Here is a 25504-nt window from a genome sequence, read left to right on the forward strand (position 1 = left end):
TGAGACAGCCCAGGCCCCCGTCCTCAGGGTGCTCACAGTCTAGAGAGGGGAGAAAGTCACGGCACGAGGCAACTCCGAGAAAAGGCTAGGAAGGAATGGAAAGGGAGGCCTCTCTGGGCATAGAACATCGTGGCCGAAACGTGAAGGACAAGGAGATGGCAGCCACAGGCAGATCCAGGGGCAGAACATAAGGCTGTGCTCCTCGGCCCATCCCGCAGGGGCTCCCCTTTCAGAGGTCCACAGACCAGTCGGTGTGGTTCCTAACTGGCCCCCTGCCCCTACCTCTGAGCTTGTGTCCATTTCTCCCCCACTCACCAGATCTTGGCTGCCTCCATCTCCCTTCCCTGCCTAGTCAAACCTCACTCATCTTTTGGGGGTTGTCTCCTCCAGGAAGCCCACCGAGATTGGTCTTATAACCTCTGACACTTCCCTGTGTCTGTGTCACCCACGGGCTCATGGCAGCACGACAGAGCAACCACCATAAGCCTCACACCCGGTGGAGCTGTGTGGCTCACAGAAAACACTCCCACAGGACCCAGCCTGGCCCTGACTTGCTGCAGGCCACGTACTATTCTCTCCTTTAATTCTCACTATGGCCCAGCCAGGTGAGGAAACTGAGGCTGGAGAGGGAAGCCACTTGTCCTCCTCCAGTCTGCCTGGAGAAAGTGAGGGCTTTAAGGGCAGGAGGGAGCCTGGGACCTGGGACCTGAGACCTGCAGGGTGATCTGATCACAAAAACTGGGAGGAAGGAGCAGCTGGGACCCCTGCAGGGATGTGCCACCCTGGGCAGGTGCTCCCAGACATGGGACTAGACAGGCAGGGCCTGGTAATTTCCCCCAGGACATCATCCTGGGGCAGACCAGGTGAGCAATTCTGTGTGACTCACCAAGGCCACCTGGGAGGCTCTGACACACAGGATGTGGCCAGAAGCCTGAGAAAAGGGAGGGAGGGAGGGAAGGAGGGAGAGAAAAAAGGAGGGAGGGAGGCAGGAAGGGAGCAAGGGAGAAAGGCTTATTTGGCCCCTCCCAAGGATAAGAGTTCACATCTGTCCCTCTTCCCATCTTGCTGGGTAACATCCAATTGGTCTTAAGGGAGACTCAGTTATCCAGCTTCTCCAGTAACTGACAAGTTTCATGCCATACACAATCCTGACCAGCCACAAGCTGATGCCAGCACCAAGCAGAATGCGGCTGAGGGCAGAGCCCTGTGGCTCCTCACCAGACACCCAGCACCAGACATTACAAACAAGCCATTTTGCAGCGTCTCCACGAGCGCCGCCCAGCTGCCCTCCCTGGCTGCCTACCTTTCGGCCTGCCTCGTTATTGTGCAAGTTCATGAGAGTCCGGGCATTCTGCTTGATCTCCCGGGCATCCACAAAGACCTTGGCGAAGCCGATGCCGTAGCGGATGTCGGCAGAGCAGCCACCCCACTTCCAGCCCTCGTCCCGGTGGTACTGGCCTTGCTTCTCCTTGTCGCAGCCGCAGTCGCTCAGGTTGCCCTGGGTACAGGCAGCTGTGATGGCGTGGGCTACGCCGGCGGCAATGATGGCATAGGTGAACGCGGCCTCCCGGCTCCCTGCAAGGAGGAGAGAAGAGGGGACAAGCTGGGGTGAGGTCCCAGGCATCTGGGAGGAGGCTGGGCCTGACTAAGGAGTGAGGCTGAGCTTGAGGCAATGGCTCTCCAAAGCTCGACTGAGTACCCGTTCCTAACTTCCAAAAAAGCTCCCTCTTGGGGTGCTGAGTTGAGCACCTCCCATTATGCACACATCCATTCAACCCCCAGTTCCCTGGGGAGTCAACTGGGTGATAAAGGGGGAAGGCATGTGGGCTGGTTGCCCAGGCTCTGGAAGGCCAGATCGGGGGACTCCTCTAGCCCATCAGTCCCCACTCCTCACTCCCGAGCACACTTGACATGACCATGTAACCTGCACACGTGCACAAAGCTCACAGCATCGTAGAGCAGTGTTTCTCCAACACCCACAGAGGGCACTGGCTCTGGAGCCAGAAGGCCTGAGTTTGAATCCCAGAAACATGAATCCCTGGTTCTGTGACTATTAGCCAAGGACTACCCCTTCCTGCACCTCAGTCTCTCTGGCTGTAAAATGGGGGCATATCATTGGTAGCTTTCTCATGGCCATGAGGGAGAACAAGAGTTGGTCCATGCAAAGCTCTCGGCTCCATGTTGGGTTCATGGCACCCGCCTGCACCCTGCCTCTTGTCTCCATGACCACCGTTACTCCTTCTGTGTGTCGCCTGCTACTTCAGACGTCCATCCCCTCCCTTCTTCTGTGGCCCCCTCACTAGACTGTATCTCCAGTAGAGGGACAGGGTCCTGAGCAGCTGGGGTGCAGGAGACAGTGCGGGCAGGCAGGTACTCAGAGCTGGCATAAATATGGTGCTGCTACCTAGCCTCTTAGCCTCTCTGGGCTTCAGTCTCCTCAGCTGCAAAATGGGTTCGAGGGCTATGTCTGCTTTACAAGTGAAGACGGACCAAAGCAACCGATGAGAAGCCCTGTGAGTGGTGTAAGCCCCGGGGAGCACTGGGCAAGTTCTCTCTCATGCAGCCTGGGTGGGTTTCAGGGAAGGCACCTGGAAGAAGAGGCCCCTGAGCCCGGAGCAGGCAAAGGGGGGCCAGAGAAGGTGTTTCAGAATGCTGGGATGGAGATGGCTTAAGCAGTGCGTGAGGAGGTGGATGAATTGCTCCAAGCTGCTTCTCAGGTCACTTTGTCCCATGCCCAGGGAGGTCCTTTCCTCACCCGCCTCCTCATTCGCCTTGGGGCCTCTCTCCCCAGGAGGGATATCGACACAAAAAACTTGCCCCCCCACCCAAATCGCTGCCCTCCCACCCTGCAGAAGGTAGGCCTGTCCACCTGCCGGCCTGGACGGCTTCCATGCCAGGGCTGGCTTTGCCGTGGTGTGCCATGCCAGCCCACCCACGGCGTCCCTGCTAACACAGGGGCTCTGGAGCCAGAAGGCCTGGGCTCAAGTCCCAGCCCTGCCACTTACTGACTGGGACTCAGGCGAGCTCCTTCTCCTCTCGGCACCTCAGTCTCCTCGTTGATGAAACGTGGAGAGTGCCAACGTCTACCTGACAGGAGCTGCTGAGAAGGTAGAGGAGGGGGCATGCCAAATGCAGAAATGCGTAGCCAGTTTCTGGCTCCACAAACATGAAACTTGGCACCAAGGGGAATGGAGCCCCTGGGGAACTCAACTCAACCTTTGGGATCGGGAAAGGATATTATTTGAGCACCTACTGGGCTCCTTACTCTCTGTATTTGTCATTTCCTTTGCACTAGAAAACATCTCTGAGGGGGCTGGGTGCGGTGGCTCACGCCTGTAATCCCAGCACTTTGGGAGGCTGAGGCGGGGCGGGTGGATCACTTGAGGTCAGGAGTTCAAAACCAGCCTGGCCAACATGGTGAAACCCCATCCTGACTAAAAATACAAAAATTAGCTGGGCGTGGTGGCACACGCCTGTAATCCCAGCTACTTGGGAGACTGAGGCAGGGGAATTGCTTGAACCCAGGAGGTGGAGGTTTTAGTGAGCCGAGACTGTGCCACAGCACTCCAGCCTGGGTGATAGAGTGAGACTCCATTTAAAAAAAAAAGAGAGAGAGGCTGGGCGCGGTGGCTCACGCCTGTAATCCCAGCACTTTGGGAGGCCGAGGCGGGTGGATCACGAGGTCAAGAGATCGAGACCATCCTGGTCAACATGGTGAAACCCCGTCTCTACTAAAAATACAAAAAATTAGCTGGGCATGGTGGCACGTGCCTGTAATCCCAGCTACTCAGGAGGCTGAGGCAGGAGAATTGCCTGAACCCAGGAGGCGGAGGTTGCGGTGAGCCGAGATCGCGCCATTGCACTCCAGCCTGGGTAATAAAAGCGAAACTCTGTCTTAAAAAAAAAAAAAAAGAGAGAGAAAAGAAAAGGAAAAGAAAACATCTCTGAGCAACACGTGCCCATCAGAGGGCCTGGCACAGGGCAGCGGGGACAGGGGAGCCATGGCGCACATCCACAGGCTCAACTTCCGGTCCAGCAATAAAACCAACAATGCTTTTGCTACATGAAATCAAGAAATGCTGTGTCAGATCTGCCATGCTGGACTGGGCCACAGGAGGACAAGGGAACCTGTCTCAGCCACAAGTTGAAGACAGAACTGCCAGCAAGATAGGTGGGAACAGAATTCACGCTGCTGAGCTCCGCAAAGGAGGGAGCTTTGGGATTAAGCCCACAAGGTGACAGAAGACCAGGCTTTGAGCACTACTGAGGCAGGGCCTTTGAAAAGAGATAGAGCCTGATGGATAGATCCTCGGGCAGAGAAAGGGCAGACAGATGGAAAGTCTGCACCTGTCCCCATCCTCCGGCAAAGCTAGACAAGCACGCAGGTCCACAGCCAGCGCAGGAGGTGGGCGGGTGGGGTCGGAGGAAGCCAGAATCTCCTGGAAATTGGTCGCCGCTTCCTGCATTTGCACAGATTTGAGGCTCAAACATATCCCCCTGCATGCTCCAGTGGCTCCAAGGCAAGTGGGAAGACTCACCCCTGGTCCAGTGATTCCCCAGGCCCCTGGAGGAGCAAAGAGAAAGCTCTCCAACCATAGGCACCAGCTCACACTCCAGAGTATCACACGCACAAGAAAACCAAGCCCTCGGGAGACAGTCAACATCAGTATAGACCCTCAAGGACATGAGAGAAAAGGACAATCAGATGGAGGGTGGGGAAGAAATCTGTTCCACTGCTTTCTCGCTGTGTGACCTTGGGTGAGTCACCTAACCTCTCTGTGCTCCAGTTCCTCTGTTGTAAAATGTGATGGTAAAGATTAACAATACTAAAGCACTAGCACAGAGGTTGGCATGAGAATGTGGCCCCGAGTACTCCAATTATTACAGTTCTTATCTATGATGGAGGTAACAAGTCTCTACAAGTAGAAGAGGGCCGAGAGGTAAGGAGGAGGGCTTTTCAATTACAGTTGAAAACACTGAGGCCAAGAGAAAGTTTTGGCTTCCTCAGGACACTCAACATGTGGGCAGCAGAGCTGAGCTGCAGACCCAGCCTGTGGGCACCCCATATAGACTAATAACTGCTCCCAGGGATGACATGACTCCCAAGTGCGGGGAGCAGGCACCACTGGCAGGGTCCTGCAGTTGATAGGAGACTGTGTCCTCTTTATCAGACCAAGAATGGAGTGTGTGAGTAGAGGGGGCACAGAGAGCCTGTCCTGTCCTCTAATACTGGCCCCTCTCCCTGGCTTCTCTCTGGTGGGGGAAGCAGATGGCACAGGAGGAGGCTGCCCGCCCAAGACTCCTGTGGTAATTTTGCATGCCCTCTGCTCTACAGCCCAGTAGTGACCGTCCCTGGGTCTCTGTCTCTGGAGCAGTGCACAATGGTGCAGATGGTGAGAGATGGACAGCTAACTGCAGAAGGCTTCCATCCCCATCCCACCCCCAAGGTGGGGAAGGGCAGCTGTACCCTGGGGCGCATTTCACTTCCCTGAGCTCCAGAGGGAGAGCTTTCTCCCCCACAGCCCAGAGTGCGGTCTCATCACGTGCGGTGGCCTTCCCTCCCCACCAAGCTGGGCTTCCTCAGCACTCACTGCCCTGAGAAGTGAAGGCTGTAGTCAAGGGGTGGATGAAGGGCAGTCATTCTTGGCTTCAGAGCTCTCGGGGACCCAGATACAGGCTGGTAAAGTCCAATGCTTCCGGACGCAAAATAGTCACTTTGGACTCTTGCCATGAACTTTAACATTGCCCTAACCCACCCACGTTAGACTGGGATGGTCCAAGCCCACTCCAGCCCACACTGACCATGGAGGAAACCGCCCTGGGCATCCAGCTGGCTGTGTGACTAACGTCAGGCCTGTCATCCTCTTTGACCCTTCGTTGCTTCCTCTGTGAAATGGGTACAGTATCACAGCACTGTGTGTCTGAGTGAACCGAATCACGACCTGGGGTGCTGAGTGGTGCTGAGCACAGTGCCCGGCGTGTAGTGAGTGCTTGGGAAACATCAGCCGTTGCGTTGTAGTTTTGCTGTTGTTGCTATCACCGAGTGAACCGAATCACGACCTGGGGTGCTGAGCGGTGCTGAGCACAGTGCCCGGCGTGTAGTGAGTGCTTGGGAAACATCAGCCGTTGCGTTGTAGTTTTGCTGTTGTTGCTATCACCGAGTGAACCGAATCACGACCTGGGGTGCTGAGTGGTGCTGAGCACAGTGCCTGGCGTGTAGTGAGTGCTTGGGAAACATCAGCCGTTGCGTTGTAGTTTTGTTGTTGTTGCTATCACCGAGTGAACCGAATCACGACCTGGGGTGCTGAGCGGTGCTGAGCACAGTGCCCGGCGTGTAGTGAGTGCTTGGGAAATATCAGCCGTTGCGTTGTAGTTTTGCTGTTGTTGCTATCACCGAGTGAACCGAATCACGACCTGGGGTGCTGAGTGGTGCTGAGCACAGTGCCCGGCGTGTAGTGAGTGCTTGGGAAACATCAGCCGTTGCGTTGTAGTTTTGCTGTTGTTGCTATCACCGAGTGAACCGAATCACGACCGGGGGTGCTGAGCGGTGCTGAGCACAGTGCCCGGCGTGTAGTGAGTGCTTGGGAAATATCAGCCGTTGCGTTGTAGTTTTGCTGTTGTTGCTATCACCGAGTGAACGTCATTCCCCACGGTATTACACTTGAGGAAATGGAGGCTCTGAGTTAGAGTGATTTGCTGAGGTCACCCAGCTAGAAACCGGCCAGATCTGGGATTCAAGGCCCAAGTTGGGCAGTATCCTTCCTCAGCCCCACGCCAGCTCCCTTCCTGGCCCATCAGTGCATGGAAACCCCACGGTTAGAGATTCTTCTGGCTTATGACATCAACTCTTGTCAAAATGTACTTACTTCTAAAAGGAGATGGTGTTCAGTTGTTATCAATTAAAACTTATCAATAAATAATGGATCAGAACCGTTCAAATTGGATGGCTTGCTGAGCTGAGAACAGGGTTTGATGGTAGAAAGAAAGTAGAAAAGGCTCCTGGAATCTTAAAATAAATCTCAGACTCCATCCATGCCTGTCTCCTTACTCATCCCAGGTGAGGTGGGGAGACTGAGGCTTGGGGAGGTGAGGTGACTTGCTCAGGAAGAGGCAGGATGCAAACCTGGAGGTCACCTGCTGTGCCTCCCCACTCCTGAGAACTCTCCTGGACCCTGGGCATGCCCACTGCTCCGGGAACAGCCCTTCACTCAGCTGCCTGGGGCAGCCCCTTCATTCAGGTGGGTAATTTCCCGAATGCCATCTCATTTCTCTTAGGAGATACCGTAAGGGTGGTTCGAAGATGTCTGTATTGCTGCGGGAATGGGATGAGATCATATGCCCAATGGCATATAGTTCATAAAAAGCCGAGCAAAGACATACAAAATGTTTCTTATTCACCAGGCTCTGTTCTAAGCACTCAGTATAGATCTACAATACACAGCAACAACCCTGTGAGGTGGGGGTCGCTATTATCTCCAGTTTACAGATGAGGAAACTGAGGCCCATGTGATACAGCCTGTGAGAATTTAAACTTGGACAGCTTGACCCCAGAGTTTGATCCACTTCCCTGCCTCAAGGTCTTGATAATCATTCCAGTCCTACTGACTCCAGGCCCACACTGTTGCCCAGATCATCCATGTGGAGCCTGTGAGTGGACCCTGGGCTTGGCCACCACAGCTTGTGTGCCCTCTAGGATAAGACCCTCCACTCCTGGCAGTGGGGACAGCCTGCTGTGAAGGACCTGCTTCTCACTCCTGCCCAGCAGCAGAGGAAGAACCTCCCTCAAATCCTGCCCTCCCCTCCGCCTCCCTGACCAAGCCATCTGTTCCTTCACTCAGCAGATATTTCTTGAACATGTACTATGTGCCAGGCACTGTTCAAGGGCATGGGAATACTCAGATGAGGAGTTCAGACATGGCTTTGCCTTCGTAGAAGGACAAGTAGCAGGATCATGCCACTCTGTGGCAGCTGAGGACTTTGAAGAAGGTAACACAGGGCAGTGATGGGAGTGGGGGACATCTGGGGTGGTGACTTGAGTGGGGGGGGCAGAGAAGGCATCGGGCCAAGGGACACCCTGAGCCATGGCCTGACATGATGTGGTCAGCTAGTGGCGAAAGCCGGTGAGCCAGCGCGGCACCAGAGTAGGTGAGGCTGTGGGCGGCTGTAAATTCTGCCAGCCCTACCTCTCCCCAGAATCTGAGAAGAGATTCCTAGAGCCACAGACACAAAGCCCAAGGGCTCCTACTGGAATGATAGCCTCCAGGAGGATGGGAGACTTGCCCAAGGTCACCAGTGACTCAGCAAGACCAGAAGCTCCTCTGGCTCCCAGAAGCCCAGGGACCTTCCCTCCTGGGATATCTCAGGTGACCAGCTCAGAACGCTGATAAGGTGGAACTTGTCAGTCTCTCCTGTCTACTTCTCATTCACTGGGGCACCCCGAGCAAGAACTCTGCCTCCTGAGTCTCAGATTCCCCATCTATGAAATGGGAACTCTTAGGAGGACATTGCCAAGTTGTGAAAATTAAGTGAGACCTCTGTGGAATGAAGCCTCTATGGAGCCCTCAGAAGGTGCTCGATAAAGAACAATGAGTATTATCACTGCGATGAAAATGGGGAACCCAGCTGATGCCCTCTGTGGTTCCAACTCCATAACGATCCCGGCGGGTACAGAGGAAATAAACTGATGTCCAAGCCTGCCTGAAAGATTCCATTCCACCGCCCTATGCAGCCACAGTAAATGGTTTGCACCGGAATATTATCTGGGTGTATTTACGGTATCTTACTGGAAACCACAAAGTGCATTGTATTTTTTTTTCTTTTGCTATTTAAAGCCAGTGGGTCAGAGAGCAAGCAATCTGCAGTGACACAAGCTGAAATATATGATTTGGAAAATATACAGATGGAAAAATGTTGCTCTTGCCAGCCTCGTGGCATGGCAGTTCACGACCCCCCTGGGCTCAGAATGCCACATGGGGCTATCTTATCAAGAGGAAGTAGGGAGCCTCTCAGTGAACAATTGGAAGATTTGGGGGTACAGGGAGCTGTGTCTGGGCTGAGCTTGGTAAGGTGACAGGCCCACAGCTAGGGAAACTGGGGAAGGGCGTGTGCAAGCCCCAGCCTCTGTCTTTCCCTATCCGAGGGTCGCTCTTCCCAGTGAGCAAGGCCAGAGCACACTGCTGACCACTTCCCAACGGTCAACATTGCTCCTTCCTGGCTTCACACCTTTGCACATGCTGTTCCCTCAGCCTGCAATGGCCCTTCTTGTTCCATCTGCCTGCTGAGGGGCAATGAATGTAGCCCAGGAGGTTTTAAAGCAGAGCCCTGGAGGCAGATAAATCTGGGTTTACATCCTGGCTCCCTCTTCCTGGTGGTGGGACCTTGAGTGAGTTAACTCACCTCTCAAGGCCTCAGTTTCCTCATTGGTAAAGTGGGAGTAACAAAATATCTACCTCCCATGGTTGCTGCGAGGATTAAATAAGCCAATGCCACATGGTAAGCTCAGCCTGCACTTGGTAAGGGATCAATAAACAGCAGCTCCTATTAGATGCATTATTGGTTAGCACCATATCCATCAAGCCACGGCTCCCAAGTTCCCTACTCTGAGAGGCCTCCCAGATATCCCCTCCCTCCACTTGTGGCCCAGAACCTTGTACATCTTTATTTTGTATTGAATTGAATGATCAGTTTCTTGCTGCTAGCTTGTGGGGACCTAAATTGTTTATCTGTGAAGCCTCAACAGTTGAATGAATGAATGAATGTGCTTGTGAAAGCAAGTGTGTGTGTCTGTGTGTGTGTGTGCGTGCGTGTGCGCACGCCTGCCTGCCTGTCTGCCTACCATATGAAAGCTGGAAAGAGAACATTATAACAAAAGACTCATCTCAAAGAATAGTGTCAGGAGAGCTAAAACCCAGGATGAACTGAGGCTTGCAAAAAAAAAAAAAAAAAATGCAAACGAGACAAAAAGTCCTTTGTTAGCTGCATTCTAAGCAAGAATAAGGAAAGAATAGGTCTTTTGCTTGGGCAAGATGGCGCATTGTTAAGAAATGGCAGAGAGAAAGTGGAGCTGGCCCGCCCCTTGCTTCTGTCTCTCTCACTGGAAAGGTCTTCAAATCCATCCTTCCAAGCATTCACCAGCTCACCAGACATGTGTTGCACTCTGACAGCCCTAGAGGGAAAAAATGATGGAGTCCTTTTTGCAAGGTGTGTGGATCCCCAGACATGGGACCCTCATCCCAGGCAGTCACCTCAGAGAGAGCAGAGAGCTGCTTAAGTGACTGTCCAAGAGAAGTGGTGACAAATTCAACAGAGGCAGAAGCCCAGAAATGCATCAGAGTTTCCTAGATTGTAGACAGAGGAGGGTGGACTCCAGGGGTTGACTCCTAGGTCATTTGTGCCCATCCCTGGAAAAATTCTGGCAGGAGGGTACCAAACAAGAGGTCGTGAGCATGTGGAAAAGAATGTACCCATCCCCAGGAGCACATGGCGGGAAATCACCATGGCTTTGCCGATGATAATGCTGGAGACATAGCAAAGTTCTGTGTGTGCAAAGAATTTGATTATCTTCCTACATCCTGTCTCTCCTCTGATTAAATCCTTCTGACAACTGCCCTCCCAAGCAAACCCCCTGAGTCTGGTCCCAAAACCCTGTGGGATGCCTGGCCCCACCTCTTTGCCCAGCCTCTTCTGCCCTCCACACCCCACACCCTGCGGTCTCGCGTGCCAAGCTGCTCTGGATCCCAGGGCTCCTGTCTGGGCCACCTCGCCAAGCCCTTCCTGCCGCCGCTCCTCTTCCCCTCCTGGATTGTGGAGGGCCCCTACTTCAGGTGACCCCTGAAGGCAGCTCTCTGCTCATCTCCAGTGCCTGTGTCTCTTCCACCAGATCCCCAGAGCACTCTTCAGCCTTGACTTCCCAGTTTACCCCCACCAGACAGCAAGTGCCCCAGACAGAGCCTGCACCCCAGCATTTACTGCAGAGATTCTACTAAATTTCTGTGGGATGAAGACATAAATAAATGAGTGAACATAGAGGTGAGGGAGTCTTATCCCATGAACATTTAGCTTGCATAAATTGAACCAAATGCACCAGAAAAAAGTTGAAATATTTTATACTTATATTGTAGATATATACTCTTCATTCTATATACTGCATTGCTGTATATGCATTTTGCATGTAAGTTCATGCTCTCCTGTACTTGTATGGAAACTCAGGTATTCTGAATTTTATGTATGATTGAAGGGACTTTCAAGGGTAATATGGATTAGAATAGATTTCACTGTCCATGGCAAAGTCAGAAGCTAGGATGTGCGTCTTCTGTACCTTTGGGGAAAGATATGGAAATTGGTGGTGGGTGAATATACTTTTTGGTAGATTCCAAGTTGATCCATAAACCATGTTCTGAGTATGGTCATTCTGCTAGGCTCTCCAGGGTGATATTCCCCAGTGTGTGTGCCCCTGAAGAGCAGCTCCACTGTACAGTCAGCGGGTCCATGGATGGAAATGAGCAGACCCTGCAGATTGAGTCGGCTCAAGCTGCTATCTTGTCTGCAGGACTTTTCAGAGCCTTTAATATACTGGCAGGCATCCTGACTCTCCAGGAGCACGGAGCACAGTATGCTGAGTCCTCCCATTTTATTGTCCATGGAAATATCGTTTTCTCCCCAGGGCAGCTGGCAGTAGTGGGGGTGTGGAGCCCGGGACCTGGTGATTTGCTGAGCAGATCCTGGGCACAGCTCCTCTTGAATCATGCCGTAGGGGTCTTCCCTAGGCATTGACTTAGTCAACATTTTTATCCCATTTTAAGCCAATGCAGAGATGGACAGGAGAGCTAACAGAATGGTTGGTCAAATTGACATTAAAAAAATCTTGATGAATGAGACTGCCTGGCTAGAATGGATCTAAATGAAAATGTGCAGACATGAACGTGCAGTTTTGTATTTGGGGTCAGAAATGAACAGTGGTCACTCACACAACAGAATATGGAGCACCTACTGTGCATGAGTTACTCCCAGACCCAGCCTTCAGAAGATAAACGAGGCCAGGCCTGTCCTCAAGGGCTCAGAGCAACTGGGGCCACATGAGGTAGAAAGGAGCTGACCTGCCTGGGGGCCATGCACTTCTCCACGTGTTCCATGAGGACCTACTGTGTGCTAGGCCCCAGGAAAGACGCGGGGGGTCTGGGGAGAAGAGGATCAGCAGATCTGGGCCCCATGGAGCCTCATGATGGCAGAGAAAACAAATGTCAGACGGGATCTCGCAAAAGTAAACAAAGTCACTTCCCGAAGTGGTAAGTACTGTAAAGACAACAGTGCAGGGTGCCCTGTGGAGGAAGGGTGGAGGGTGCTGTCTCAGGCAGGATGGTCCAGGAAGACCTCCTGGAGGAGGTGGCCTTTGAGTGGAGATCACTCAGCTGCTTCTCCCAAGTGCCCTCTGCATCATCTCCTGCTGCAGAGAGGAGTTGGGGCAGGGGGGCTGCTCTGGTAGCCGTGGTGTCCCTACACCTGCTGATCACCTCCACGGGGACTGTGCCCTCCATGTGCCAAGCACTGGGTCAGAGGCCCCTGCTCCCTCATAGAGCTGCCTTCTGGCCAGAGAGACAGATAGACAATAGTAACAACACAGCTATGATGTATGGGGCACTCCCTGTGTGCCAAGCACAGTTCTGAGTGCAGTAAGTAGCCTCATCCTCCCGCCTGTGAGAACGATGCCATCATCACTCCCGTTTGATCAAGGCTTACTGTTGGTAAATGACCAAGCAGGAAGCTTCAGGGCTGAACTGCTACACAGTGCTGCACAGTTGAGCAAGTCGGAGAGAATACATCCTGGAGTGATGAAGTGGGAAAAGCGGACAAGGACAGGCACTGTACACTAGAGCGGGGTAACGACGGCTTCTCCGAGGGCCGACAGGTGAGCAGAGGATAGAAAGACAGAGGGAGCGAGCCAAGCTGGCAAAGAGCATCCAGGCAGCGGGAACAGCGAGGGAAAGGCCCTGAGGCGGGAGGGACTTTGGCAGAGGTCCATAAAGGAGCAGGGGATGATGTGCATTTTATTCTCAGAACAACAGGAAACCGCGGGAGGGTTTTACACAGCAGGATGCCACGCTCCGAGCAACACGGGAAGATGTCATGCTGGATGGCCGCACGGGTTGCAGGAGGAAAGGGAGGAGGTGGGGTGCAGCTGGAGGTTGATGTCATTGTCCTGGCAACAAGTCCCTGAAGATGGCGGTTAGAATCAGGAGGTGGTGGTGAAGGTGGTGAAAACTGGACAAATTGGGGGATATGTTTTGGAGGTAGAGTCAAAATGGTCAGCTTAGGTTCATAATCACCAATAAAATCTAGAGCAGGGGTCCCGGGTTCCTTAAGCTTGTGTTCATGTGACATGGGCACACAGGCCTCCTGGAAGCAGGAAGGGGATGGCATCCAATTGATAACGATGTGCCAGGCTCTTACATCCCGTATCATGTAATGCCACTGCCACCTAGCATGGTGGGTGTGTGACTCCCCCATGCTGTAGACTATCAGAAAGGCGAGTACTCACTTAAAGTCATCTGCAAGGAAGGGATGGGGCTAGGATGCAAAGCTGGCCATGTGACTCTGATTTCAGTGCTCACTTGGCAGCCCCACACCTGCAACAAGACGGGGGGTTCTCAGATATATGGCCGAAACTGACAATCTCAACTCTGGCAGGATCACGCAAACAGAAGAATCCCTCGAGCAAGGAGGAGCTCACAATGGATTCCGGCTCTGCCACAAAACCCAGCCACATGATCTTGGTCAGCCTCTGCCTGATTCTAAGCCTGCCTCCTGGGAATGAGATGGAGGTGGACATACTTTCTTTCAGGGGTGCCAAGGACCCAATGAGGTGATGGATGAGAAAGTGCTGTCTTGGCTCCTGGTCCACACTGATCCTCAGTGAAAAGATACAAGATAGAGGGAAACCCCCCAAAGCCCACTCACCCCAAGGAACCCACTCATCCCGAGGCATTGCCTGGTTTCCCTGCACTGTGACTACAATCACATTGGCCAAACCCAATGGGAGAACCCACCACCCAACAGAAAAATGCGCAAAAAGCACGAAGAGGTAACTCAGGGAAGAGCGAACATGCACAGCCAGGAAGAGATTTCAAGCTCATCACTTCTCAGGGAAGTGAAAATCAGGATGCTGGTGAGATTGCCTTTCTCACCCACTCACTGGGCAGACAAGCAGCTGGCCAGTCCCGGTGTTGGAGCTGTGCCGCTGGCCAGCGGAGGAGGAACTTGGCACAATAGCAACTCAATCCAACCAAAATGAAGTCATTTACTTTTGGGGAAGATCTCCATATGATATATTAAACACAAATAAGCAAGGGAATGGGAAACTCAAGATTGAAGACAGGGAAAGCGTAGCCAGGGAGGGAGAGGCAGGAGGGACATGAGGGAGGCTCACAGAGGTGGATGACAAGTTGTGTTGGGGGTGAATTTGAGGAAGGTCACTGTATTATTTAAGAAAATAAATGGCCGGATGCAGTGGCTCATGCCTGCAATCCCATTGCTTTGGGAGGCCAAGGCAGAATTGCTTGAAGTTGGGAATTCGAGACCAGCCTGGGCAACACAGTGAGACCCCCGTCTCTACAAAACAACAGAAAAGAATTATCTGGGTGAGGTTGCATGTGTCTGTAATCCCAGTGGAAGGATTCCTGGAGCCCAGGAGGTGGAGGCTGCAGTGAGCTATGATTGCACCACTGCACTACAGCCTGGGTGACAGAGCAAGACCCTGCCAGGAAAGAAAGAAAGAGAGAGAGAAAGAGAGAGAGAGAGGGAGGGAGGGAGGAAGGAAAGAAGGGAAAGAAAGAAAGAAAAACGTCTACAGGGAAGTGAAGGCCTTCTTCGACCCCTCAAAGGTCACACTGCACCTCGGTAGCAGTTGGTCAAACTAATGTGGGGCCACACCTCACTCAGACAATCCCTGGCATTCAAGGGTCTTCACAGCTAGCCTGCCATCTCACAGAGGGCTCCCTGAGCCATCGTCTCCTGCAGCTGCAGGCCCCTGCTCACTCCCTCCTTAGCGCTCACATGACCATGTCTTTGCCTTGTTTCCTCTGCCTGGGATCCCATTCACTGACTGGTAAATTTCTCCCCACCTTCTAAGTCCCAGATCAAGGGCCATCGCCACTGTCCAGACCCCTCCTCCATCCTGAGGTCTCACTTCTGAGAGTCCACCATACCCCCTATGCCTCTCCCTAAAGCCTGGACCATGCTGCACTCTGGTCATTCATTGCTATGGACTGAGTCAATACCTCAGAGTGTGGCTGCATCTGGAGATAGGAATTTTAGTCTTACAATTAGGTTAAAATGAGACTGTTAGTATGGGCCCTAATCCTATATGACTCGTGTCCTTATAAAAAAGGAGACCAGGACATGAGATGCCTGGGGCACATGTACAAGGGCAAAGGCCATGTGAGAACCCACGGAGAAGGTGGCAAGCCCAAGAGAGAGGCTCCTGAGACACCTGGATCTCAGACGTCCAGCCTCTCAAACTGGGCAGTACATTTCTGCTGGTTAAGCTACCTGGTCTGCAGGGCTTTGTTCTGGCAGCCCTAACAGACTAGTACACTTGTGAGTAGTTCCTCTCCCCTGAGAGATGGTCTGAGTGGGGCTCCCAGGCTGGGCCAGAAATAGCACTGTTGCCCTTGGCCACTGTGATTAGTTTGGGATGGGTACACAACCGAAAGTCAAGCCCCATTAGCTGGTCCAACCCGAATGAATCTTAGAACTTCTGCAGGTGCTCCCAGAGAAAGGCCAAGGCCTGGGGGTACTTGAACCTGGAAGTTGTGGTACTGGAGGTGCAAAGGCCATCCTGCTGCCCCAAGAGGTGGCCCTGGGGTTGCCGGATGCCAACACTACCTCTGATCCAGCCCATTCCAAAAGTGAGCACCTTCCCCTGGCACCCCAGTTCCTTAGGCATACATGAGTCCCCCTTTCACCAGAGGCGGCTCAAATTGGCATTCAGTTTCTAGCATGCAAGGGGGCCTTGCCTGGTACATGCCCATTGCTGCCCCTCAGCTCTATGCAGGAAACCAGAACACTCAGAAGGGAACCAAGCATGGGACGAAGAACTTTTCCTCTTCAGTCACAGAGCTCCAGTTGGTATCATGTCCACTCTGAATACAAGACTATGCTTCCCAGCTTCCCTTGCAGCTAGGTGTGGCCATGTGACTAAGTTCTGGCCGATGATATGTAAGCAGAAGTATGGGGTGGAGCTTTGGGAAGTTTCTCTTTAAAGGCAGGCAATGGGTCCTGTTGTTCAAAGTCAGGACTTGATGGCCACAGCTCCAAATGCGGAAGACCACAGCCCTGATCCTCACCCCAACAAGACAGCCCTTGTTAGCTGGTCATCCCCAGAAAGTTGCAACCTGATGGGGGTGAGAGCACTGGGGAGGAGCCCAGAGACCCTAAATGTGATGCTTGCTTCTCGACGTCCTGGAGCAGGACACCTGTCTACATATGAGGAAACCTACGCTCTGGGGGGTTTCAGACTGTCAGGGCTGTTGTCTTGACTCATATTCCTCTTCCCACTGCTACCACCCTAGAAGCCCAGGCCAGGGTGACTCCCTCCTTCCTAGCAAGCCTTTAGGTTGTCACCCTCTCTCCTATCTGGCCCTTGGTTTGTCACCCTTCCTCCCTCCTAGCTAGCCTTTAGTTTGTCACTCTCCCTCCCTACTGGCTGGTGGCTTTCAAAGCGGGTCTCCATGGCTATTAAAGGCTGAGCCACCATCATCTCCTTCCTGGAAGAGTCAGCCAGACTCCTGACCCCACTGCCACCCCACCCTGCAGTTCGTGCTTTTTCTAGAAGCCAGAGTGATGCTGCTAAACCCAAAGGTGGATGCTGTCCCTCCCTTACTGTCGCCCCTTCAGGGGGTCTCCATTCCCATGAAGGGAAACCCAGACCCCTGCCCTGGCCTGAGGGATGTTGCACCATCCAGCTCCTGGCTCCCTAAGCCTTCCCCTTCAGCCTCCCTCACTCTACTTCAGCCACCCCAGCCCTGCTGTTCCTCATGCCACCCCCAAAGCATTTTCTACCTCAGGGCCTTTGCACCTACTGTTCCCTTTGCCTGACATGCTGTTCCCCCAGACATGCCCATACCTCACCTCCTCACAAATCCAGAGCCCTTCCCTGGCCACACACACTGGAACAGCCACCTCCAGCCACAATGGACACCCAATAACTTGGTGAATGCATGAATAAATCAACAAGTATTATAATGAACTGAACTTATACCCACTCTTTCATGAATCTTCTAAAATTCCTATTGGGTTGAATCATATTATGTTGCCATTTTTGTGGGCCAAAAATCATTGCATAGTGACAATTTCATAAGTTCAGCCTATCCTCTGGCAGTCACTCCCATACTCAAAATCCTCCAGCAGCTCCCACCCAGAAATTCAAACTTGTTACATTTGTATCTGTATCTGGCTACATACCGCCTGGCTCCAGCTCCTACTTCCTTCCAGGCTCCGCAGGCCAATCGTCCTAGCATCGCTGTCCCATGGATTTTCTCGGGCACCTCTCTTTGCTGGAATTTCCCCAGCCACCTCTGCCTGCCAAGCCCACTAGAATGCCTCTTGTCAGTGGACTCTGCTCCTCACTGGTGTGCACTGGCAGTATTCCTCCCCAGCCTCACTTCTACAACCCTGGCCAGCTGGGGGCTGCTCAACAGGAGGGGATCCTTGTCCAGACACTGTCCTGCACTGCAGCCCTCCTGCCGCGCCCCAGACCTCTGTAGGGACTATTCCAATGCCAGCTGATGTACTGGCTGTTCTGAGACTGAAAGTTGTACTGGAATGAACCCAGTCCTGAGAGACCCTGCCACTCACTTTTTTTGACTTTGGGTGAGGCCCTTTTGAGCCTCAGTTTCCTCATCTGTAACATCTTATATATTGGAAGGTGCAGGTTTAAAACAATGCTGGAGCCCAGGCCTGGGTCCCAGGAATGGGGTGTGTGTGTGTGTGTTTGTGTGTGTGATGTCTGAGTAGAAGAAAGCACAAAAACCACAGGTGACAAGCAAGGGAAGCCTTACAAGACAGATTCGGCAGGCTAACTGGAATCCCAGTGTTGATGCCACTCACTGTGTGACCTGGGACAGTCCCATTCTCTCTCTGGGCCTCTGTTTCCACCTGATAACTGAGCCCTAGGGTTGGAAGAGGGAGAAGCAGGGAAGATGGTGCAAGGCACAACAAAGACCCTGGAAAAGGCTTACCTGTGGAAAGGCCCTCTGCCAACTTCACCAGTGACCCTGGGTATCACTGGGTGACATTTGGGTCACTGCTTGCTGGTTTGCACCTCCGTCAATAAACTATCGGGTGGTATGGATTCGACCAGAGACCTGGCCCTCACTGGGAGTCCGGAATGCAAGTCAATGCCCCTGCAGGACCCCATACTGAGATCCTGCCTGCAGTTCCATATGGTGTGAGTAAGAAGGCACTCACAGAATATGGGGACAAAACCAGGCCTGCTGCAGGCTGGTGAGGCTGTGCTTCCTTCCAAAAGGCACGGGGAAGAAAGTGTTCATGGTAAGCAGGGGAGTGGAGAGCCCTGCCCTCATGAGGCTGATATTGCAAACCAGTTGGGAATGGATTCAGACAGTGTGGAGTGCTTGGCCGAGGGGGTGGAGCTTTGAGGTGGGAGGGGACTTTTGATAGGTGATCAACAGGGCTCTAGAAGACAGTGTGAGGGGCACAGGGCTAAGGAAAGGAGCTAAGGCAGAATGAATGGGTGGTGTCCAGTGTGATGTGTTTGGGAAAAAGGACAAGGCCGAGTGAGCAAGGCGAAGGGGGAAGATGGAAGCAGAGGCAGGCGGAGGTCAGCAACAGCCAGATGAGCAAGGGAATTTCACTCTGATGCAAGAAAGCCTCCAGAGGGGTTTAAGCAGCACAGTGACATGATCTGATTTCCATTTTAAAAGGATGATCCTGCATGCTGGGTGCAGAAGGTTCTGCCGGATGGCCAGGGCAAAAGGGAGATGAAGTGGGGGAGCACGGATCAGCCTGGGAGCCCAGATGTGACAGCAGTATGACATGAGGGGGAGGCAGTGGGGATACCGAAAGATATCTGAGGCTGACCTTGCTTTCAGGGAAGTTCACGGTGCAGAAGCAAGCCGGCGGCAGTTTCTGGTCCCCTAATGCACATGCACACAGGCCAGAAGACACACAGTGTGGCCTCCCCCAACTGACCAGGGCCTCCTGGAGACCAGCATTGCTCTCTCTGACCCTTTTCTACGGACTTTTGTTATAATTGCTTCTGAAGTCAAATGTGCGTCTCAAAACTCTGTGTGTATGTGTGTGTCTGCAGGCACCATTCCCATAAGACAGTTGCAGAGTAAAAGTCCATAGGAGTCCAGCGGATCATGTCACAGGATTGTGCAGGCTGGATAGCAGTAAGGAGTGGTGGGGACTGCGGCGGTGAATGGGTTGCCTATTCACTGCTATAACTAAAGGGAGCTGTGTTCTCAGTTTCAGTACTTTGCAACCACGCAGGTACACATGTAAATTATGAGTAGATCTGTCCACTTTCCAAAAGAAGCCAGAAATTCCTATTTTTTAGGTGTAACAACAAGTTTTAAAGTTTGGGCTTCAATTCAAAACACAGCATTAGCACTGTGTGTATCAGAGGTTAGCATTCATGTCACTGGTTGCTGGTTTGCACCTCTGTCAATAAACAGTTGGCGGGGGTATGGATTCAACCAGAGACCTGACCCTCATTGCGAGTCCTGAATGCAAGTCAATGCACCTGCAGGACCCCCTACTGAAGGGCATTCTAGCAGGGGTAGGCGAGGCAGTTCCAGAGGATACTCAAGGGTATTCTGGTCTCCCTATAATCTGTAAGACCCTGCTGGGGTGCTTGGGTGAGCACATACCCACTTTGAGCTCCTTCCCGAAGACGGTGCGCTCCCCCAGTGCAGAGCAGTTCCAGCGGCCATTGCGGAACTGAAATTGACACTCGTCCAGGCCCATTTGTGAGCCTTCTCCTATGACGATGATGGCGTCGGGCCGGCTCTGGCAGATCGCCCGCTGTCTGGGAGCCAGGCCTGGGATCTTGTTACAGATGATGCTTGCGCCCAGAGCTACCACTGAGGAGAAGCCACTGGAGGGAGAGACACAGAGAGATGGAGCATTAGGCCAACGAAAGGACATGGCCTAGGGACCCTTCCTAGGTGTCCAGCCCTGGCCACCCTGCTCCCCCCAGCAGTAGTCTCCCAACTTTTTTGATCCTGTACCCCTAACTCATGTCCATTCGCCTAGACCCTACAATTTCTACATAGGCTCTTGTATCAATGTATATACTCAATATCACTGAAACTTGATTTCCTTTTTGGAAACAAAAAAAGATGATGTATGTCACAAACATTATGTTGAGTGAGAAAGGCAAGTTGCCTTTGAGTTTATGGTAGGATGTAATTGAGATGAAGTTCAAAAACATGTAAAAGAAACCCTGTATTGCTAAGGAATTATCTCTTTGGCAAAATTGTAAAGGCAAGCAAGGAAATGATGTCTTCAAAGTTTCATGCAGCAGGTGCCTCTGAAGGAGGGATGGGTGCACTAACGTTCATTAAAAAATCTGTTTTTTAAATGTATATGTAACATATACTCTCATGTATACATATACTTTATTATTGAAAATACCTTAAAAAGTAATTGTAAGTAGAAGTCCTGGCATTTTCTTCCAGCTGCCAATGGAGTATATGCATCCCACTCCGGGCATGACTGGCCTAAAGGATGTGTGTGACTATTACGAGGGGAATTCTTATCTTCCTCAACTCACTCACTGATATATATCGGATATCCATCATATGGCAAGTACCATGCTGGCAGACAGCTGAGCACCTGATGGGCAAGACCCTGCCCTCAAGGAACTAGGGAGGGTGACAACACAGGTGTCAAAAATGAATAAAACAGGCCATCTCTGACAATGATATGCACTATGAAGAAAGTAAAGGAAGATGGTGGGATGGCAACTAGAGTGTGGGGGTGGTGAGGGAAGTGGGGGCCGCTTTAGCTGAGGTGATCAAGGAGGATTTCCTTGAGAAGGTGACATTGGAACACAGATCTGAATGGCCAGGAGGCAGCTGTGGGACGATCTGGAGAAGTGTATTCTGTGCAGAGGGAACAGAAAATGCAAAGTTTTAGGAGGGAGACAAGCTCGGGATCTTCAAGGAATAGAAGCTGATGCAAAACTGGGACTTGAGAAACGGGGAGATCCTGGGGAGGGGAGACGGCTGAGGGCTGGCATTTTCTGAGGGCATCAGGCAGCATCAGGAAGCACTGAAGGGCATAAGCAGGACAGTAACATGACCTGGTGGTCCCCGCTCCATGTCAGAAGGGCCTGTGCAGTGCCAGAGCAGGAGCAGAGGGACCAGGCAGGCTAAGGGTGGTGGTGGCTTGGCCTGGTGGCAGTGTTACAGCTGCAGGTAGAGCCACTGGGCAAGTGCCTTGTCCTGGGGCTCAGCTGTGGGCAGTTGTTCTGGAATTGCAATTTGTTACAGTGAGGTTCTCCTGTATCAATAACTTCCGGAGGTGAAGTAGGCCCACACCCTCCAAGCACACAGCTGACCAGTCCTGCCCTGTTTCCCTAGGTTCCCCCAACGTGCCAGCCTTCTCCCTGCAGTAGGCACTCTGTCCTTGCTGGCTCCTCTCCCTGGAAGTGCTCTCACCCCTGATCTTCACAAGCTTGGCTTCTTGCCATTATTCACATGACCTCAAGGGTCACCTCCCTGCCCAGCCCAGCTAAGGGAGCCTCCCTCCCCTCCCTACCCCTAATAACTTTCCATCACGATCTCTGTTTTGTTTACTGGATATTCTTGATTATTCATGGTCTACTAAAATGTTTTCATGTATGTGTTTGTTTTTAATTTGCATGCTCACTTGATCCCTTGTCTTCCTCCTGAGAGGATGAGCTCCTTGAGGGCAGGGAGGCTGTCTGCTGGTTCACTAAATGACGACTGAAAAAACGGATTGTGGCACTTCAAAGATGTGGCTCTGGGAGAGTACCTACTACATGGCAGGTGCCCCCAAATATACATGAAATGCATCAGTAAACTTGGGCAGTGTCCCTACTATGTGCCAAGGCAGTATACTGGGTGCTGCCACAAGCAGAAGCTCATGTGACCTTTCCACACAGCTCTGTGGGCCAGCAATCATCACACCCATTTCACATATCCGAAAATTGAGGCTCACAGAGGTTGGGACCTGGAGGAAGGTCCTCAGCTAGCAGGTGTTGGAGGTGGGAGAGCCTGGCTTTGCATCTGCATCTCAGCCCTAAACCAGAGTCTAACATACACTAGAATGCTAGGAATGTCTAGGGAAGAAGCAGCATGAGAAGATTAAGTGGAGATGTTTTGGCATAATTTGTCAGGAGGACCCTCTGAGCACCTAGCTGGCCACCAGGACATTTCTACACCAGCAGAGAGTGGACGTGTTGGCACACTGGGGCCAAAAATTCATAGGTGTAATAGACTAGCCCCTAAGGCTCTGGCCTAGGTTCCCATCTAAGCTTCCCTCACTTATAGCTGTGCCGTCTTAGGCAAGCTTCCTTCCTTTTCTGCACTTCGGTTTCTCCGTGGCTAAATTAGGGTATTGATAACTAGTCCCACCTCATTGGCTGCTGTGAAAACCAAATGTGCTAGAACATGGAAAGTGCTTAGAAGGTGCCAGGCACATAGTGAGTGCTCCATAAATGTGGTAGTGGTGTTGTAATTATCATTATTCTTACTGAATCTGATTGTTGTAACAGGCTAGTGCTGGAGTCACCTGAACTATCCGAGTAAAGTAAGAATACCACTGATGCCCCACCATCAGCCAGAAGTGGGTAGAACCCAGTCACATCTGGGGAACTGGAAAAACCCTTTTAGGGACGTTCAGACTTCAACCCTCATGCCCACTTTACAGATGAGTAACCCGAGGTGCAGGGAGCAGCAGTTCCTGACCCCAAGTCACCTGCAACTCCCACCTCCCCGACCTGGACCTCTCCCCACCCCAGAGGGCAGCTGGGGGCGGAAGGCCAGCGCCCTGCAGGACTCCCTCCCTTCCTCCCTCCCTCCCGGGCAGCTGGGCCCCCGCAGGGCCAATCCGGGGAGGCCGCGGCGCCGGAGGGAGGGCGGCCCGCGGGCGGGCGGGGCGGCCAGGGGAGGTTATTTTCTGCTGTTTTCCCTTTCTCTCTCCCCCGCCACCCGGGTCCCTCCTCCCGGTTTCTAATTAAAAAGGAGATAAAGAACGCGGCCCGAGCCAATCGGCCCGACAGGCTTCCTGGATGCTGGATGTGCGCGGGGCGGCGGGGCGCGGGCCAAGATGAAGATTAAAGCAGGGGAAAAAAGAAAAGCCACCCAGTCGCGGGCGAATCAATAACACTTAAAACACTCCGGCAGGCTGACAGTGCGCAAGCCCCGCAGCCGCCTCTCCGCCGCTGGTCGGGCTGGCGGACCCTGGTCGGCTCCGCACGCACCTGCTAGCCGCCGCGGCCCGACAGCTTGCGAAACCCCGCTCCAGAGTCGCGGACTGGGAAGCGACGCGGGAGGCGGTGGGGGTAGTAGTGACAAAACACAAAGGATCTGCCACACACACCCCCTCGCCGCAGCCTCGCGGTCCACCCCTCCCCAAAAGGAGCGGTAGCGGGTTCACTGCTGGGGGCTGGAGGGGCAGGGTGCGTGAGACCTACCAAGCGGACCCTTCAGCGCCAGAACCTCTATCCATGCCTAGACGCCCCCAACCCCCACCGCTCCGAGCCTCACACCCATTATGTCTTAAATACAAAGGGTGACGGGCTTTGCACAAGCAGCCCCAGGACGCGTCCCGAGCTGCCCCCTCCCACCTTCCGGCCAGAGAGCCCCTGAGCCCCACCTCCACAGAAACGCTGGGTGAAGCCGGGGTGCTGCTCGCGCGCCCGGCCGCCTAGGCTGTCCAGTTCCAGGAGGCGGGGTGTCTCGCCCCTCTCTAGAGCTTGTCTCCCTGGGTGTCTCAGGCCGCCTCTCGTCCCACCTTTGTGTGTGTGTTTGTTGGGGGGTGGGACGTGCTGTCCCCTTGGTCCGGGAAGGGGCTCTGGAAGTCTAAGGGTCCCTGGAAATTGGGTGGTGCCAAGGCTCCGAGCGGCGGTTTCTGTTTTTGTCAGCGAATGTCCTTCCCGCGGGTACCTGTTCCCTGTTTGCACGGACCGGCCCCGCCTGCCACCTGGGGACTGCCCAGTCTCTAGAGCGGCTGTGCCCGCGCCTCCGGAGAGAGTTCCTCTCGGGCTTCAGGGACTAAGCTCCCTGAGAGCGGCTGTGGTCCTGGCTTGGTGTTCCTGCTGGACCTGCCGCCCCTGTACGCAGGTCCGAAGGGTCGCCGGGATGGGCTGAACCTTTGTAGCAGCTAGCCCTCCCCAGAGTCCCTCAGGCAGGAGCGTCCCCACCGGCTGTCTCTGGTCCTGGGGGATTCCAGACTCAGACGTCCTCAGGATGGCCAGTCCCCCTGCCTATATCTCCTGGGGCGTCCGCCTGCTGGGGGCCTTTGTGCGCCCACCGCTCCCACATCGCGCCCACTCGGCCTCTAAGAGAAGCTGTGGAAGTTGTGGCCCGCAGAGGCTCGCAGGCGGCACACCTCCCTCCCCGGGCCGTGCCAACTTTGCCGAGACACGCGCGGAAAGGGCGCAGGCAGCCCTTACCCGATCCGGAGGTAGACCATGCCCAGGCTGAGAAAGAGGTGGCCCAGGCAGCGCCGCGCTTTCCGATTCATAGTCCCTGCTGGCCGCCGGGGCCGCGGGCCGGGCTGTGCTGATCCCGCGGGCCGGCCCCGGCTGGGCAATCAACATAGCCCGCCCGGGAGGCGGGGGCCGAGGGGTCCTCGGGGCTGTCTGTCGGTGCGCCCGTCCGCGCGCTCGGCGCCTGAGCCTCGCCAGGAGCGCGGGAGCCACGGAACGGGAGGAGGGAGGGAGGAGCGAGCGCGGCGTGGGGCGACGCCGGGCTGCGCGCTAGCGACCGGTGCAAGAGAGTGAGACACGGGGAGTGCGGGGGCGCTGCTACCTCCCGCCCCCGCCCCACCCTCCTTTCCCCCGTCCCTCCCCCGCCCCCTCCCCCGCCTGCCTCCCTGGAGCGCCCGCCCCGCACCCCTGCGCCCGCGGGACGGGACCGCCTGCACCAGGTGCGCGCTCACGCCTTTCCATGCGCGTTCCCGGGGGCCCCCCTCCCTGATCCGGGGTGCCTGTGGGAGGCCGGGGAGCACAGCCCAGTTGGAGGCGGTAGGAGCCATCTCGCCTCCACCTGTCACTAACTCACAGGTTGCGGGACGAGTGGGCGTCCAGAGGCTGCCCTCGGGTGGAGGGGACCAGACTCGGCCGAGAGCCCTAGTACCTTGGTCTGCCGCCCCGCTCCCTGAAGCCCGGTACAGGGAGTTGGGGCTGACAGGGCACACCCCAGTTCCCCAACCCCAGCTTCAGGGGAGGGCGCCCCCTTTTGCGGAGCGACGGGTGGACCGGGATAATTGGCTCAGTGTATTTCTTCTTTAC

At 53.9% G+C, this 25504-nt stretch overlaps 1 protein-coding gene across 1 annotated transcript in view; it reads right to left on the bottom strand.

The window, feature by feature from the left end:
* Positions 1-24735, bottom strand: part of WNT7A (Wnt family member 7A) — a 61772-nt gene extending 37037 nt beyond the window's left edge. Inside the window, exons 1-3 of the mRNA XM_012472516.3 lie at positions 24665-24735; positions 19890-20116; positions 1304-1575 (exon numbers count right to left, since the gene is read on the bottom strand). Coding sequence (XP_012327939.1) covers positions 1304-1575; positions 19890-20116; positions 24665-24735 — 570 coding nt within the window. The remainder of the gene's footprint in view (positions 1-1303; positions 1576-19889; positions 20117-24664) is intronic.
* Positions 24736-25504: the final 769 nt, after the last annotated feature.

Source organism: Aotus nancymaae, unplaced genomic scaffold (genome assembly GCF_030222135.1).
Source record: "Aotus nancymaae isolate 86718 unplaced genomic scaffold, 86718_ANA_hifiasm-v0.15.2.pri h1tg000046l, whole genome shotgun sequence".
In the NCBI taxonomy this organism is placed as follows: domain Eukaryota; kingdom Metazoa; phylum Chordata; class Mammalia; order Primates; family Aotidae; genus Aotus; species Aotus nancymaae.